General features: G+C 45.5%; 1 protein-coding gene across 2 annotated transcripts in view; it reads right to left on the bottom strand.

The window, feature by feature from the left end:
- Ephb1 (EPH receptor B1) overlaps positions 1-16616 on the bottom strand; it is a 430073-nt gene that overhangs the window by 74695 nt on the left and 338762 nt on the right. For both annotated transcript variants that reach the window (XM_028756628.1, XM_028756627.1), the window contains exons 7-9: positions 9319-9481; positions 4302-4410; positions 3440-3504 (exon numbers count right to left, since the gene is read on the bottom strand). In XM_028756628.1, coding sequence (XP_028612461.1) covers positions 3440-3504; positions 4302-4410; positions 9319-9481 — 337 coding nt within the window. The remainder of the gene's footprint in view (positions 1-3439; positions 3505-4301; positions 4411-9318; positions 9482-16616) is intronic.

Here is a 16616-nt window from a genome sequence, read left to right on the forward strand (position 1 = left end):
ACTGCCCAAGTCATTTGTAATTGGCCAACAATTCATGAGAATTGGACCAAGAGCCATGACAACACTGTCTACCCACTCCTGAGTATGAGAAGCCTGTGCTCCTTTTTACCTGCCATTAAACATGAACCTCTGTCTCAATTCTTCATCAGACCAAATGACAATACATGCAGCACATTCTCTTGACAGACTATCCTCCAGTAAGAGTCTTTCCACCAATCCAAATTCCCCTTTACATCTCTGTCCACTAATTTATAGGGCAGCAGTTCTCAACCTGTGGGTTTCAACCCCTTTGGGGACCCCATATCAGATATCTTGCATATCATATGTTTACATTACAATACATAGCAGTAGCAACTTTACGGCTGGGAGATCACCACAACAGAGGCACTGTATGAAAGGGTTGCAGCATCAGGGGTGTTGAGGACCAGTGATCTAAGGTCAGAGATGAAACAGGAGCCAGTGCCTGAATGCAACAGGATGTTTTGTTCTCAATAACTAAATCTGCCATGCTTTGACTCATTAGGGAAGATGAGACTACTGCAAAAGTTTCTTTTCTGTATCTTTCTGCCTCTGCATCACATTAAAAAAGAAGAATCTGGAAGACAAGAGTCACTAACTTTCTTGTAGTATTCCCTGGAGAAGCCAAGGGAGGCAGTGTCTCCAGGCACTGACAAACAGAGCTGGATACCTGCTGCAGATATTCTGTCAATCTCAGATCAGGAAGCCCTCAGAGCTCCAGAAGCTGTCTACACTCCATGGAGGTCCTCAGATGACAGGCAAAGGTATATGTCTATATACACAAATTGGGCACATTTGAACCTCCTGACTCTTAGAATGGGACCCAGAGGTGGGAACTCATAAACCACCAACCTGAGATTGGTGAAGAATTGTATCCAGGATAAGACATAGATCTTCACCCAAGACCAGGAACATTGAGCCTCTGAGCTCTGCGACATGGAGAGAGCATGAGGTCTAGAGACAGACTTAGAGGGGGCACAATCCACATCTTCAATCCTCAAGCTTTATCACTGAAGAAAGACACTTGTCCTTCCTGGACTAGCAGCTGTCTTCTTGAGTCAAGGCGAGCTACTAGATTAAGGTTTCCAGTATAGACACAGAGGAAACCTTCCATAGCTATTCCTCCCACCTCTACCTGTCTGCTCCTCCCTCCCAGAAGGCTCCTCCTTCACCAGAGCTTTATGTTTCTCTTCTGCTCTTGATGTGCTGGGCTTTCCTCTAGCAGCATGGCCCTTGGATCATGATCCTCCAGTAGTAATGGCTTCAAAAATGCCCAACTGAAACTCAGTGCATGAAAGTGTGGACTTAGAGAACCCCAGGGGTGTGTGTGTGTGTGTGTGTGTGTGTGTGTGTGTGTGTGTGTGCGCGCGTGTGTGTTGGGGTTGGGGGTACAGGGGTAGGTGTCAGGGATTGGATTAAAAGAAAATAGCTAGGCATAGGGGAGAGGGACATTTAGAAATGGCTCATACACACAAAGTAGCCTAAGAAATAATCTGAGCCTACTCTAAGAACTCTAGGTCCACCTAGCATAATAAATGAAGCTCACAAACACCAACTCCAGCCATGCTCACTCGTGGTAGCAAGGGCTCTATGGCTGAAGACTTGGGTGTATTTTTTTTTTAACAGAGCCTAGGAAGCAGAGACACCTCCCTCTGTGGCTATATAAATGATAGAGTCCCTCCTCCCTGACCCCCACAGGAGAAGCCATGAGCATTTTAGAAACATGTCTTTGTAGATCAAATTGCCTGGCAGAGCCACCAGAAAAACAGAAAAACAGCCAAATATCAGGCTAAAGTTAACAAGAAGAACAATGTCAGTCTACCTGGGATGCCTGGGGCTCCTCTGTGCCCCACCTGAAGGTTGGCACACCTTTAGAAAGAAAATTCTTGGCTGAGTTACTCTGGGGTGCTGTTAGAAATCTCTAGACTTCAAAACAAGATTGCATGTTTTGAACCTGATCGTATGTGCTCGTGTGGTCCCGAGTCTTCTGTTGGTCCAACATGACCATCTATAAATGTTTTATCCAAAAAGTTCAGAAACCAGATCTAAAATGGACATGTAGTGGCTTATCACAGAAAGGGTCTGCCTGGAGAAGATAAATAGACAATGCCAGAAGCCCAAGATAGAGGAGGCAAGCTGAGCATGGGATTTGAGGCAATTCTGAGGCACAAGGGCAGTACACATCATCCAAGAGTCAGATACCAAAGTCTGACTTCGAGAGCTGGCCCCAGGGAGTCCCGATGCCATATGCTGGCTACTCCTTGCAATGCCTGCGCTGTATACATCCTGGCTGCCAAAGGTTTGATTTTATATCAATCTTCAGGTATATCTTAATCTTGGCTGAAAAGCCATATCTATCATGTGACCTTAGAGCAGTCTAAGCTTATACCTTCCACATTAGATCCCAGATTCCTTCACAGCATGGTTGCAGCTGTGAACACTGCATTGCTTTCTGTCTCAAGTGACCTTAGAGAAGGAAAGCAGACTGGTCCACATGAATTTTAGTCTTGGAAGCCGTTTTTACATACAGAAGAACAAACCCAGTAAACACGAACTCATGCTCCAGGGTACACACATGTGTATGGTATCTACTCACTGCTGAGTGTTCAGGACAAAAGTGGCTTAGGACACAAAGAAGAGGACTGAGGTGTGGTACGGCTTATAGAGGAGAGCCCAGGATGCTGGGGCAGATTTCTTAGGACATGTGTGACATTCAAAAAGAGTCATTTAGAAACAGTATCTTATGAAGACTCTAACTACCTGCTTCTGGAATCAGGGAGATGGCCAGCCTATCCCTCCTGACAACTGTTTTAAACTGCAGTGCTGGAATCATTCAGAGGAAGGAGCCAAAATTCTGATATAGAATTATATGTATTTTGGTGAGAGAAATTTGATACACAAAAAAATTTATACCTAGGCTTAAAAGAGGCAGGGTTAAGATAATGAGTAAGAAAACTTTTCAAGGTACTGTTTGAAAGAAAACGCTTGGGAGATACCCCAGCACTTCAGCCTTCTGGGCTCTGTTATCTCCTTAATTCCCTGCATTCATGTTCTATAGCTTATCTGTGAATTTGGTTAACACATTCCCCAGCCGCTCAATTGGATAAGATAAGGCAGAAGATGTTAATAGAGAACCCTCCATCTTTTCCCCACTGAGAGCGATTTCAGGATTCATTGACTTGCTAAACCCTGTCTTCCTCCCCAGTCTCGAATATGGCTTATCAGTGCAGAAGGTAATCTTCCACCAGGGGTCCAGTGACTGCCCACAAAGAGCATGCAGTGGGCAGCCTGTGGTCTCCAGGGACTTGCAGAGAGAGGGACCACTTGGGTACCGAGGGCTTGTCAGACATTTGCTGTTGTTTGACCCTCACTATCTGGCTCTAAGGACCCAGGTTAGACAGTAGGTGTGTTTTCTACTCACCTCGGCCCGTGCTGTAATGCTGGAGTTTATCACTGTACACGGCCTCTTTGCTGTAAGCTCGTTTCCTGCAGACACAGAGAAGAGGGACTTTTTTAGCAGGGTTGTATCGAGGCCTCATGCCCAGACATAGAACTCACCCTGAGTGTCTCCCGGGACCAGGAACTGGGAAACTTCCACTGGAAAGTTTCATCTCTGCCTTGCCTTACAAGGTTACACTCTGCTTGACCAACACATTCCCTTGGGCAGAGGATTCAGCTCTCAAATCAAGAACTTACAGGTAACCAGGAAAGGCTGTGGACATCTGCCAAGAGGGCAGTGGTGATGAAGAACCCCGTCCGTAGCAGTGAACTGCAGAACAGCTCAGTAAGAACCAACAACAGGGCTTTGCAGGTGATATCTGGGCTAACCACCCAAGGCAGCAGCAAACAGTATTAAAAATTCACAAGGCCTTCAGGCCAGTCAGTGTGCAGAGCTCAGCTTCCCCTGTCTCTTCCTCACCTCCTCTTCTGCCTGCCTGCCTTTTGCCTGCTGCCCAGGGCCTGAGCTCTCTGAGCAGAAGACTGCCTGTGCACAGCTGTGATGCTCCAGTGGGTCAAATGCAATTTTGTAACTGTCACTCTGAAAAGTCCTTGTGCATGAGGGGCTAAAAGTCTTGGCTGAAATGAGGATGGTGGACGGATGCTGTTTACTTATAGTCTTGCCCAGTTCCCATAGCAAGTTTTTATCCTAGGCACAGAGAAAAATCAATAATCTTGAGATTTCTAAGCTGTCCAGGCTGCCCAGCTTGGGAAAGGCCAGCATGGGATAACAGTACATAGAGAGGGGCTTCCTAGACTCAGGGAGAGCAGAGCAGAGGACCTACCTACTGCAGACAATAGAGATGGCCACCAGAGACACAACAAATACCACCCCAGCCGCTGCAGAACCAGCAATCAGGGGTAGCTGCTCTCTCAGCTCCGACTTGTAATCATCTAGGTGAGAAAGAAAAGAGTGAGAATCTTCCCATGTGCCCCATACACATAGCTGGACTCAATACATGATACCAAGGGCATCAGATATATGAGGACATGTAGACCCAGCTTCTAATGCTTCAGAGTGGGAAACAGTAATAGAAACAAAACATCAGGGACAACTCTGGAAACTCAGGGATGACGACGATTGTCTCCCAAGAGAAGGTGACTCTGAACCTCCACCACCCTGGCTCTGAAGGTTTCTCCAAGTCCTGTCTGCTGTGTTAATAGTAAGGCCAGTGGAGGGGAAATGAAAGCCTTTGCTGAAACAGCTTAAGCTGTTGACATGCAGCTTGTCAACAGATTCATTGAGCAGATTTTTACAGTTTATCTGTAGTCAGCCAGCTCTGCAGCAGGAGCCGTGGAGGATGAAGAGATGCCAGAGAAATCACCAAGCATTCTGAGCTCCCACTTGACAAGTAAAGGACCGAGGTTTATGCCAAGTGTTAAACCAAGCTGCATTACAGGCAGGGGTGGGACACCCAAGGGTCACAGAGGTGGACAGAGATGCTGCAAACTCTGGCGTTGCCTGCGTTCTCTTTGTGATCTTGGAGGAATTATTTCACCCCTAAGATTCTCAGCCCTTTAGCCTATTGATGAAAGGTCAAACCATGTGAATCATCCACAGTATTTCACCTACATCACAGATGTACCCAAATTCTACGTCTCTTTGCTTGAACGCACACCAGCCACACAACTCAGCTTGCTATCCCTTTTGTGGTAACAGTGGGTTCATCCCTGGATGGTACTAAGAAACCACTATCTACAGTTTCATACCCAGACATACAGAAGGCCAAACTGTTTGTGTCTTATTATGGCTACAGTTCTCAGATATAGCAAACAAAACCACAACCTGCACTTCAGATAAATAATGAATAACATTTTAGTATACATGTGAATCAAATATTGCCTAAGAGGTACTTCTCCTTAAACATTGTTTATCTGAAATTCAAATTAAGCTGATCTCCCTATATTTTACCTGGCAACCCCAATGTCACAGATTACCACAATGAGAGTCCCCCTATAAACCTTACCAAGATCCCCTGAGCACAGCTGTTAAGTGCCACTATCTCTGAACCCCTCCTCAAATCTACTGGTGAAGATCAGGTGTCTGTGTTTCATCAATACCTCACAAGGTCTTATGCTCTCCACTACTTGTGAACCATCTTTTATCTATTTGGGCAAAAAAAGCAAGCAACTTCTAGGGACAAGGCTATTGGCTTTTAGTGTGTATGTGTGTGTGTATATGTGTGTGTGTGTATTTGTGTGTGTGTGTGTGTGTGTGTGCATGCACGCATGTGCATGGGAGTTGAGGCCAGAGGACAACTTTGGATATTATTTCTCAGGAGTCATTCTCATTTTGGTGTGGGTGTGCATGTGCGTGTGCACCTGTGTTGTGTAAATTTATGAAGGTCAAAGGTCATCATCAGGTATACTCCACAATCCTGTCTCGATTTGTTTAAAGTCACAGTCATTACACAACTGAGAGGTTAATGATCTAGATGGCCTGGCTGCCATCAAGCTCTAAGACCCACCTGTCTTGTCTCCCTAACCCTGGGATCAGACACACACTGCTCTAACTGGCTTATTGTGTGTTAGAAATCAGAACTCAGGTGCCTACATTTGGACATTTACTGACAGTATCCACTTCCTCATTGGAGATAAGATCTCTCACTGAGATCTAGGACTCACTAATTAGGCTAAATTGGCCAGCCACCTAGCCTCAGGGATCCAAGAATCTCTACTTCCCCAGCACTGGGATTCAAACCTGTGCCACCATGGCCAACTTTTTGTTTTTTTAACCTGGGTTGTGATGCTGGAACTTGGCCCTTTATGCTTGTATGGCAAGTACATTACAACTCAGCTAGCGACCCAGACTGCTCCTAAAAGCCCCCGTTCTATAGACTATAAAGGCAGCTAAATAGACCGAAGGTAGAAATTTCGTTTTCCTCAGCTGACAATTTTGTTTGTTAATCTTCATATGTGTATCTGTGTGTGTCCAAGAATGGTTTTATGCAATGTGAGTGCAGGTGCCCACGACAATCAGAAAGGGTGCTGAATCCCCTGGGACTGGAATTATAGTGATTGCAAGTCCAGGTCTGAAGTGAATCCTGGGAACTGAGCTTGGGAAGAGCAGTATTCTTAATGCAGAGCTATCTCTCCAGCTCCACTCAAGAGTATTTTTTTTAATGTATTTAAAAAGGAAAGTTGGTAGGAAATAAAATAAAGGAAAACAATGAGAAATCTTCACAGAACATAGAATCCAAAAGTGATGACAATGATGATGACAATGATGACAGCGATGATGACTACGATGACGATGATGATGATAGAAAGACACTAAGTCAATGGTTAGCACACAGTAGCTAAGTATAGCCAGGGCTCCATCTGGCTGCCACCTGCCCAAGGTAGCTACTCACCTACAAGGATCCCACAGGTCCTCCCACCTTGATGGCCCTGCCCATGATCAACCTTCCAACTTACTCTCTTGCCGCAGACCAGCCTGCAGCTTCAGTGAGCATCATCCCCAATAAACAAGCCCCGTCATTAAGATAAATTCTCTCAAATTTGGCCACTTACCAGAACTCTCGTACATCTCCCCTCTCCTGGGTCTGCAAAACTTAACTGCCAAATGTAAAAAGAATGGCCTTCTTGGGGGAAATTCGTTACCTCTTGATTTGTCTAGCAGAATCGCCAAGAGACTAGTGCTCAGAGCATTTGGAGTTTGGGGCTTTTAATCCTGTGTACCTCCTGATGCCAAAGTGCCTATAAATCTAGATGGTAAGTGAGGTGCAAAACGGGGGAGCAGAGTCCTTAAGGGAGAAGCAGATGGCTTGCGTGCTTCCCATCCCAGCAGTGTTATTAATCTCAATGAACGGGCTCACCTTTCTATCCCATCTCAACAGCCCCGAAACATGAGAGAAAATTCACCTGGCATAAACTCAACACAGGCTCTACTCTAGTCTCCTAGGGACCAGACAGCTCATGCAAAGCATCCAGCTGTGTCACTTCATAGTGGGGGTGGGGTGGGGATGGGGCACCATCTAGGGTGACTGTTACTCCCCTTAATCTCTCTCCTCACATGAGAACACCCAGCCCTGGATTCTCATAATTTTTTTTTTTAACCACAAGAAAATTTTTAGATAAAATAATTGGAATTTTAAATATTTCTAATTAGTGTAGAAATTGCTTTAAAATATGTGTGTCAAGATTAAAAAAAACTCAAGTCTTATCAAGCACCCAGCCTAAGAGCCTCTGCCTAAAATAGCATGCTTTATGGAGAAAGACACTTGGAATACATGTTAACTAGCAAAGAAAACATGAAGGGCTTTCGATTGATGGGTGGGTTGTGGAATAGGCTTACACTTGGAAAGGTCTATGGAAAACACCCACAAATGAGCCAATACAGATAGGCAGAGAGACACAGGAATGCACAAAGTGGTGTGAGTAGTGAGACAGCCACATCCCTACACAAAGCAGAGTCTGTAGGAACATCAGATTTTCTAGACTAGTGATGGACGTGTTGCCCGAGGACTAGAAAGCAAAGTTAAAAGAGGAGACAGAGAAGTTCCCGAATAAAAGTATTTATTGGTATGCCTGTAATCGTTCATATAAACTGGCAACCTGGAAGGATCTAGAATGTCCCAGGAGACAAACCTCTGTGCATGTCAATGGGGGAGTTTCTATCTTGGGTTAACTGAAATGAGAAGACATACCCTAAGTAAGTGGCACCAGCCCATGAGCTGGGGTCCTGGATTGGATAAAAAGAGAAAAGGGCTGGGTACCACCATCCATCTCTATGTTTCCTGACTGTGGAAACTGTGAGCAGGTGCCTCAGATTCCTGCCTCTGTGACTTCCCACTATGTGCTCCTCAAACTGTGAGCCAAATGAACTCTTCTTTCTGTTGCTTCTCTCAGGTATCTTGTGTCTAGTCACAATGAGAAAAGTTATTCAGAAGGATGGGTTTTCTGGTACTGAAAATTCCTCTATTTCTCTCTCTCTCTCTCTCTCTCTCTCTCTCTCTCTCTCTCTCTCTCCTTGAGCAGGTCACAAATGAGTTTACTGCAGTATTCTGAGATCCTGAGTACATGGCCAGAATGTTGTCCCCTCTGTTTTTGTTTGGTTGTTTTTCTCCTATTGGTGGTAAGCTCAGTTCCAGAGCTCAAACACAGAGGTGTAAGGTGGGTGAGGAAGAGATAGAACAGGTCCCTGTACCTTCTTAAGGAGATCAGGAGGCACCTGTGAGACATCTGGGAATCTCACGTTTGCATAGTGAGATGCAGCTCCACACAGGGTACAGCCACATGGTGTACCCTTTTAAGGTAAATCCAGTCAGACATTGGGTTGGATGGATGGATAGATAGATAGATAGATAGATAGATAGATAGATAGATAGATATAGATGAATGGATGGATGGATAGATGGATGGGTGGGTGGATAGATAAGATTAATTGACAGATTAATAGATAAGATAGAGGGATGGATAGATAAGTGGATAGATGGATAGATACGATACATAGGATACATAGTGTAGATAGACAGATAGACTAGATTTCAGAGGGTCGGCATGTACCAAAAGAGTCCACATGACCTTACTGGGAGGCAAGTTCTTCTGAAGGAATACCACTAGTCTAGTGAGCCCTGGGTATATTTGAAGTTTCTATAGGGTTGCTTTTCTTTCACTATTGCCTATTCTGTGCCTGTGTCATTTTCACTCAAAATGCTCATTACCCCAAACCCCAAAGCCCAAACACGCACACGCACACGCTCACACACATACATACACAAGCTCGTACGCATGCACACACACGCAAACACACACACACACACACATGCACACACGCACGCACGCAAGCACATGCCTTACCATCGGTCAGAGTCTGGAAGCACATTTTGCCACTGAACTTGCCATAGCCAGCCACGGTTCGAGCTCGCACCTGGACCACATATACCATGCCGGGCCGTAGCCCATCGATACGTGCCGTGTTGGTCTGGCTCCTGGCCATGGAAGAGTTGAACTCATTGTGCTCCTAAAGAAGAGACAGGAAAAAGGAAAAGGGCCATCAGCCAGATCCAGAGCGCTGTAACCCCAGGCAGCTCTGCAAAGGTACCCTCAATCCCATCTGTTCTTGATCTTACACCTTGGGTAGAAGTTGTCTTTCTCTGAATGAGGACAGTCAGCCTGGGCCAAGAGAATGAAGGGCCAGCTGTGGGCCACAGGGTGGTGGCACTTTGAAAAAGGAATCAGAGGAAACAATTGAGCTCTCAGCCTGACTGAGGGTTCATAGACATTTTCTGCCTGTGTGCCAGCCCTCCTCAGAGTCCAGAGGTAAAAATACCAGCTGCCATCAGTTTTGCAAACCCCATCACACCTCTGACCTCGACAGAGTCAAGCTTTGCAGCCTCCATGGGCTGCTTCTCTGTCACTGTTTGCCTCTGCTGAGGTACAGTGCATTCTCTCCCTGATGAGATCTGCTGGCCATACATGCTGGACAATTGCTGTTCTACAGGACCTTTGAAGTTCCTCCAACTACACAGTGAGGGGCTTTCCCTTCACTCTGCTGAAGTAGCTGAGGTCATTCCAGACCGCATCTCACACCTGCCTTCTCTTGGCCAGATCTGGGTATCCATGTTCCAAATTCCCTGCCATCAACTCCTGGGACACCATGTCCCTCCTCCCTGGGTCCTTATCCCTTCTACCAACCCCAGAAATCAACCCACCTTCCTGTGTCTCTCTCGAATCCCTGCCACCACCTCGTCTACAGTCTCGCCTGTCTGCCCCCACCTCTGATGTGCACAGACTTGTTTGTATTAATGCTTTTCCCACCTTGGCTCTTCTCGCCATGACTACTTTTAAAGCATCACTTCATCTGCTTGCTGCTGACCTTATTTAACATCAGACTGGGGGACTTTTATAATCTCTCAGTCCCTTCATGATGCTTTCAATCCATCTGATGTTTGTCCACTGTCAATGTTCTTGTCTTAAATGGCCCCTGCTTTAACTGACATCAGATGGACACCAAACTTCTTAAAGAAGGTCCATGTCCTTCATAACAAAATCAGTTCTATGCTCTCTCGTTCCCTTGGTAGTCTTTCTGTTCCTCTGGGAGCCACATCCAAGCCACCAGCATTTGCTCAAGGCTATTCCTGCAGTCTGAAGGGATCCTGCTTCCTCCAGGTTATTTAAGCTCACAACCCCCAGAGCCTCCTCCCTAGGGAGTCCTATTTCACTTCCCCAGCACATAGACTCTTTATTGCTGTCCTTGCTGTTTATGGCTCACTCCTAGCACCCTATACATCAGCCTGGTCTCTGCTTCCATGTGAACATATCTTTTCTCTGCAAGGATTCTGAGCTACCTCAGAGTGTACAGAAACAAAGGCTTAGAGTCTGGGCCTTTCCCTCTATGCAGAGCCAATCCTGAAGCAAGATGACTTCATTGAAAACAAAGAGGCTGGGTCACTAAAAGGAGATTAATCTCCAACCCCCTGTACAGCTCTGGGAAACTGCTGAGTTCTAGGTACAATGGTTCAAGAGGCAAGGAATCAAATGAGAGAAGTTGCATGAGGAGATTCTACAACTCACATGCTCTTCTAACTCCCAGAGGGAAAATGTGGAAAAGCAAACTGAAACACAGAAGAAGACATTCCAGCTTTCCTAAAATATGTAATACTCTGCTGGGTTCTCTCATCTAGTTAGTCAACCAGTATGTATACATATATACATGTGTATATATGTATACATGATACATATATGTGTGTGTGTGTGTGTATGTGTGATATTTATATATGGGTATGTGACATGGGTTGTAGGTCCAAAGTATGTGGGGTCTCTCTCTCTCTCTCTCTCTCTCTCTCTCTCTCTCTCTCTCTCTTTCTCTCTCTTTCTCTCCATTGAATTGTAAAACATACAGATGACAGAAGAGTTGCTTGCTTGTGTGATGTGGCAAAGGGAAGTCGTGGGAGAGGGGCTGTAGGGATGTATCCCAGGGAAACAAGCCCATATCTGGGGAGAGATCCACTCCGAGGGAATCAGGAAGCATAGCATAAGTACAGTCATAAAGATATAAGAAATTATCCACACTGCATTGGGAACCAGAGACCAAGAACAGAATAAAACTGTCCAAAAGAAGGCCTAGAGAGGACGAGGAGCACACAAGGTATACTGATATGTTTGCATCAACTTGACATAAACTAGAGTCATCTGAGAGGATGGAGCCTCGTTTAAGAAAATGCCTCCATAAATTGGGGCTGTAGACAGGCCTGTAGGACATTTTCTTAATTAGTGACTGATGGGTAGTGCCATCCCTGGGTAGTTCTGGGTTCTATTAGAAAACAGACTACTCAAGCCATGGGGAGCAAGTCAGTAAGCAGGATCCCTCTAGGGTTTGCATTAGGTCCTGTCTCCAGGTTCCTGTGTCGTTTGAGATCCTGCCCCAACTTCCTTTGATAATGACCAGTGATATGGAAGTGTAAGCCAAATAAATCCTCTCATCCACTCCTTGCTTTTTGGTCATTGCAGCAATAGAAACTCTAGTAAAGAGACAAGGAGTAGAGTAGAGTGCAGGTGGCACAGGGGTAGTAATGAAAAGATTTGGGTTAAGAAGTTGTGGGTTCAAGGCTAGCTCCAACTGACAAGTTTCCAAAAGGCCCTAATGGAGGGGTTATCCATAGAGCCCTGGGGAAGTTGTGTGGAAAGAGACTTCTTACTGTCCACTGCATCTATTTGGACAGCAGTAGAGGGGTTCCCAGAGTCCTCTCCACCCCAGTGAGATATTGAGCAGATGGAAGGCCATTCCCTGTAGAAGGGATGCCTTTTGGAACTCACTAATTACAATTTTGACACACTGAAGACATGGGATCAGAAACTGTGAGCACTACCTCATCATGCTGCAAATAAGAAGCAAACAAAACGCAGACAGCTGCCCCACTTCCCCAGGTTGTCTGGAATCAGATGGAATCATGCGTGCACTGCTTGAGGTAGGGGAAACACTGATCAGGAAGCTCTTACTGGGGAAAAAAAAGTGTTTTGATATATTGGCGTTTAGATGGTGAGGACCAAACGTTAGCCCATAATCACTTTGCAGTCCACGCACTCTTGAAGCAGTTCAGTGATTAAAATGGGCATCGGTTCTTCTTCTTTGCCAAGTCATTAATCAACTCCAGACAAATGAGGGAGAGCGATGAGCAAGGCTGCTTATGACTGCTTTGATTATAAGTATGTGAAGACGGAGGACACAGCTACAGAGGCTGGTGGTTGTGTCTCCATTATCTCTCCACCCCCAGCATCCCAACCTCCTCACTACCTGGGCTTGCCACAACTCAGTGCTAAGGGGTTGAGCAAGCAGACCGCTTACCATCCGGTGAGCACAGGATATCACTAAGGTCTGGAAGCGTTTCTCTGAGATCTCAAAATCTGAAGAGTAAAAATCCACCCCCCTCCCCCCGCAATCTAAACCAACTGGCCCTAGCTTAGGCAGTCATTATGAAGTGCTGGAGAGACATAAACATTTCATCATTGAGACAGCTGAGGGCAGATGTGGCTGCTCCTCCCATGGTTTGCCTACATGTGCAGACACCAGGAGTGAGACATGCTACAAGACAGTAAACACAAGAGAATGACGAATGGAGATATATTGAGATGGGGAAGGAGATGACCGTGGCAAAGGCTTGGGAGAGTCCTCAGTTCTCTGGCCTGAGCTCTCTATTAATGAGCTGTTGGGGGAAGGCAGAACCTCACTGGTTCTATCCACAAAAACGACATCGAAACGTGTCCCCAGCACAGACTGAGAACCTTGTTGGGCAGGAGACCCACAGGGGAGCTGTCAGAGGTTGCAAGACTACCACCAATGGGCCAGCCACTTGCCTTATAAATAAGGTGCTATTACACACAGCCATGCCCATCTCCTGATATACTGCCTGTGGCTCTAACGACTCTTGGTTTGGATGAAGGGAATGGGACTTCCATGGGGAGAGGAGGTGGTACAGGATGGGGGAATGGGAAATTTTGTTTCTTTGGACGGAATCCAAGACATCTCCTGGGCTGGATTCCATTTGTGCTGGTGAAGTAGACATGAAGGTCGTTCATTTTGCTTATGCGTCTTAGGATTTAATATTAAAACCCAGTATCTTATTTCAGGAGTCACTCTGATGCACAGACCCTGAGCAGAGATGATGATTTCATACAATTCCAGAAAGTTCCAGCATTGAAACATAATAAAAATGTCTGTAATTTGGTTCTGTGACTCCCTATATGTGACCTGTGTGGTCAGGGCTGTCCTTTTTTAGCCTTTATGTGATTTAGTTCCATCATCTATAACTGATTATAAGTGGCTTATGAGTGTATTTCTTTCAAGGATCAGAACTAATATATCTGTGTGTATTTGGAACATAATAGGCACTCAATATATGATGAATTACCATTTTGGTTATTATTTCAAAATGCTCTCATGGCTAATGTCTTTTTCTTTAGTCAGATTGGAAATAGTCAAGGCAGTATAATGGATTTCACAGTGGAGCACTTTGTAAGCAACAGAGAGATCTACTCTCATATGCTCAAGAGTAGCCGGTGACTAGGCAAAGAATTCTCTATCTTCCCAAGAAAAGCATCCCATCCTCTTCAGGAAGGACAATAATATGCTCCACTGAGGTGTGCAAGCTGCCTCGGGCATTGTGCTATGTGTAAGCTTGTGCTAATAATTAGTTTGAATTAATGAGAAACAAGGGGGTGGCCTAAAAGGAGAGACTAATGTCCTTCATAGCCCAAGAAGCTAAGGTTAATTACAGGGCTACAAGGCAGGGGGTTTGAATGAAAATGCAGAGACAATGGCAGAGGTTGAGCTGAGCTGAGCTAGGGAGCGGGAAGCTGAGGCACACAGGCACGAGCCACATGGCTGTGGCGCCAGGTTATGTCAAGCCCATGACCTCATCACAGCTGCCCACTGAAGTGACTACCTTGGCCACCGCAGGTGAGGTAGAGGCAGAGCAGATGGTACCAAGACACTCAGCCCCTTGCCAACACTGCCACCTGCTGCAGGGTAAAAGCTGTTCTCATATGATTGACCTAGGCAAGTACTTGTTTACTTTTGATGACGGTGATGATGATGATGATGATGATGATGATGATGATGCTTTGTCCGAAGCAATTCTATTGATACTGGAGTATGGAAGGAAGCTTAAATCTTATTGAATAAGTCTAGACACCAAATTGGCACACCTTATAAAAGTTGTTCCTCCCAGATATAATTCAACAGCGCTGCAAGATCACTGGTAAAAGGGATTGAGTAGACCCGAGTGAATGACTCAGTACATTACACAGTACACTGACAACTGTTAACTTGGTGGGACTGATATGTCAACTTTGGTACAAGGTTAGATCAATGGCTCCAAACAGCTTGGCAGATCAACCCTTAGTCTTATTAACTTCGGAGATTATTTTTTATACAAATAGATCCCTAACTTCAAAGTGAATTGAGTATAATGGTGTGCTGGTAAGTTTTATGCCAATTTGACACAAGCTAGAGTCATCTTAAAGGATGGAACCTCAATCGAGAAAATGCCTCCATAAGATCCAGCTGTAGGGCGTTTTCTTAATTAGTGATTGAAGAAGGGATGTGGGTTGTTGTGGATGAAGTCATCGCTGAGCTGGTGATCCTGGGTTCTATAAGAAAGCAGACTGAGCAGTCCATGAGGAGCAAGCCAGTAAGCAGCACTCCTTCATGGCCTCTGCATCAGCATCGGCTTCCAGGTTCCGGCCCTGCTTGAGTTCCTGTCCTGACTTCCTCCAGGAATGGATTGTATGTGGAAGTGTAAGCCAAATAAACTCTTTCCTCCCCAACTTGCTTTAGATCATGGTGTTTCATGATTCAGCAGTGATAACCCTAACTAAGACAAACGGGTTAAAGTTACCCTCAATCTGTTGTGTTTTCTTCATTGTCTACAGAGGCCAATATCCTCTGTTACCTTATTCTCCTCACTGGAGGGTGCTGCCATAATGCTGAGGGCAGCACCTCCCCACAGGCAAGACTGATGACCTGTCTGCGCCTCTCCTTTCAGGAATGTAAAACTGCTACCATTTCACCAATGGGCAAGCAGTGCACTACAATGGTTAAGTCACAGGACCACAGCAGCTTGTCAGAGTGCTGGGAATCAGGGCTTCGTTTCTAACCCACTGCTGCTTGGCCATTTATCTGGCCTCTCTGTGTGGCTGTGATCTTTATCCCTGATTTCTCTCCAGCCCATCCACCCAGCAGATGATCTTGCCTAGGCAAAGGATTTTATACAGTGTACATCCCAGCAACCCCCACAAAGGCATCTTCAACCCATCCCCTCTCCTAATTCCAAATTAGGAATTATCTTCTGGCCGAGGTCATGGAATTTTTATTCCAAGCAGAGACCTGGCTTTCTTACAGGCATTTTAGCCACAGAGCTGCACTTCCTCTCTTCTTCCATCCTAATATCCATTTACCCACCAAGATCTCCTCCTCGGTTGATGATGCTCACATCACTCTAGAGGGGCTTTCTAAAATTCATCCACATCCCATCCAACTTAGACATCCTGTTAGCTCTACCTGCAGTGTGCACTGTAGACATAGGAGCCAGCTAATTTCAACAGCTCACAGTTGATGCTCCAATTCAAATATCTATCTTCCTGACAGATGATTATGGATCTAGCAGGACTATTTACAGCCTGAATGATGTTCAGAATATAAGTCACATCCTGTCTCTCTTCTGCTCTTAGCCCTGTGGTGGCTTCCTGCCTCACTCAGTAGTAAAGCTTGATTCATTACAGCTCAACCTGCAGACTTCTGGTTATGAGCTCTCTCACACAGGTACTATTCCCCTGCCGCCTGCCTCAATCCAGGTGTTCTCATCTGCTTCCTGCTCCCACGTAGGAATGGCTGCAGCTGCAATGGTTTTGCAGGCCCTACCATTCTCTCCTTGCTGAGATAACTGCTTCATAACTCTACTTTCTTCAGATATTGAAAGAGGTCTCATCTTCTTCAAGAGGCTGACTACAACCATTTTATTTAAGTCTGTGACTTAGCCCTGCCTGACTTTTATGAATCCATTTCTCTGTTCTGATTTTTGTTTCCTTTCAATTTTTAAAAGTTCATTATTTTCTCTCTCTCTCTCTCTCTCTCTCTCTCTCTCTCTCTCTCTCTCTCT

This window comes from Grammomys surdaster, unplaced genomic scaffold, assembly GCF_004785775.1.
Source record: "Grammomys surdaster isolate TR1022 unplaced genomic scaffold, NIH_TR_1.0 126131, whole genome shotgun sequence".
NCBI classification, from domain to species: domain Eukaryota; kingdom Metazoa; phylum Chordata; class Mammalia; order Rodentia; family Muridae; genus Grammomys; species Grammomys surdaster.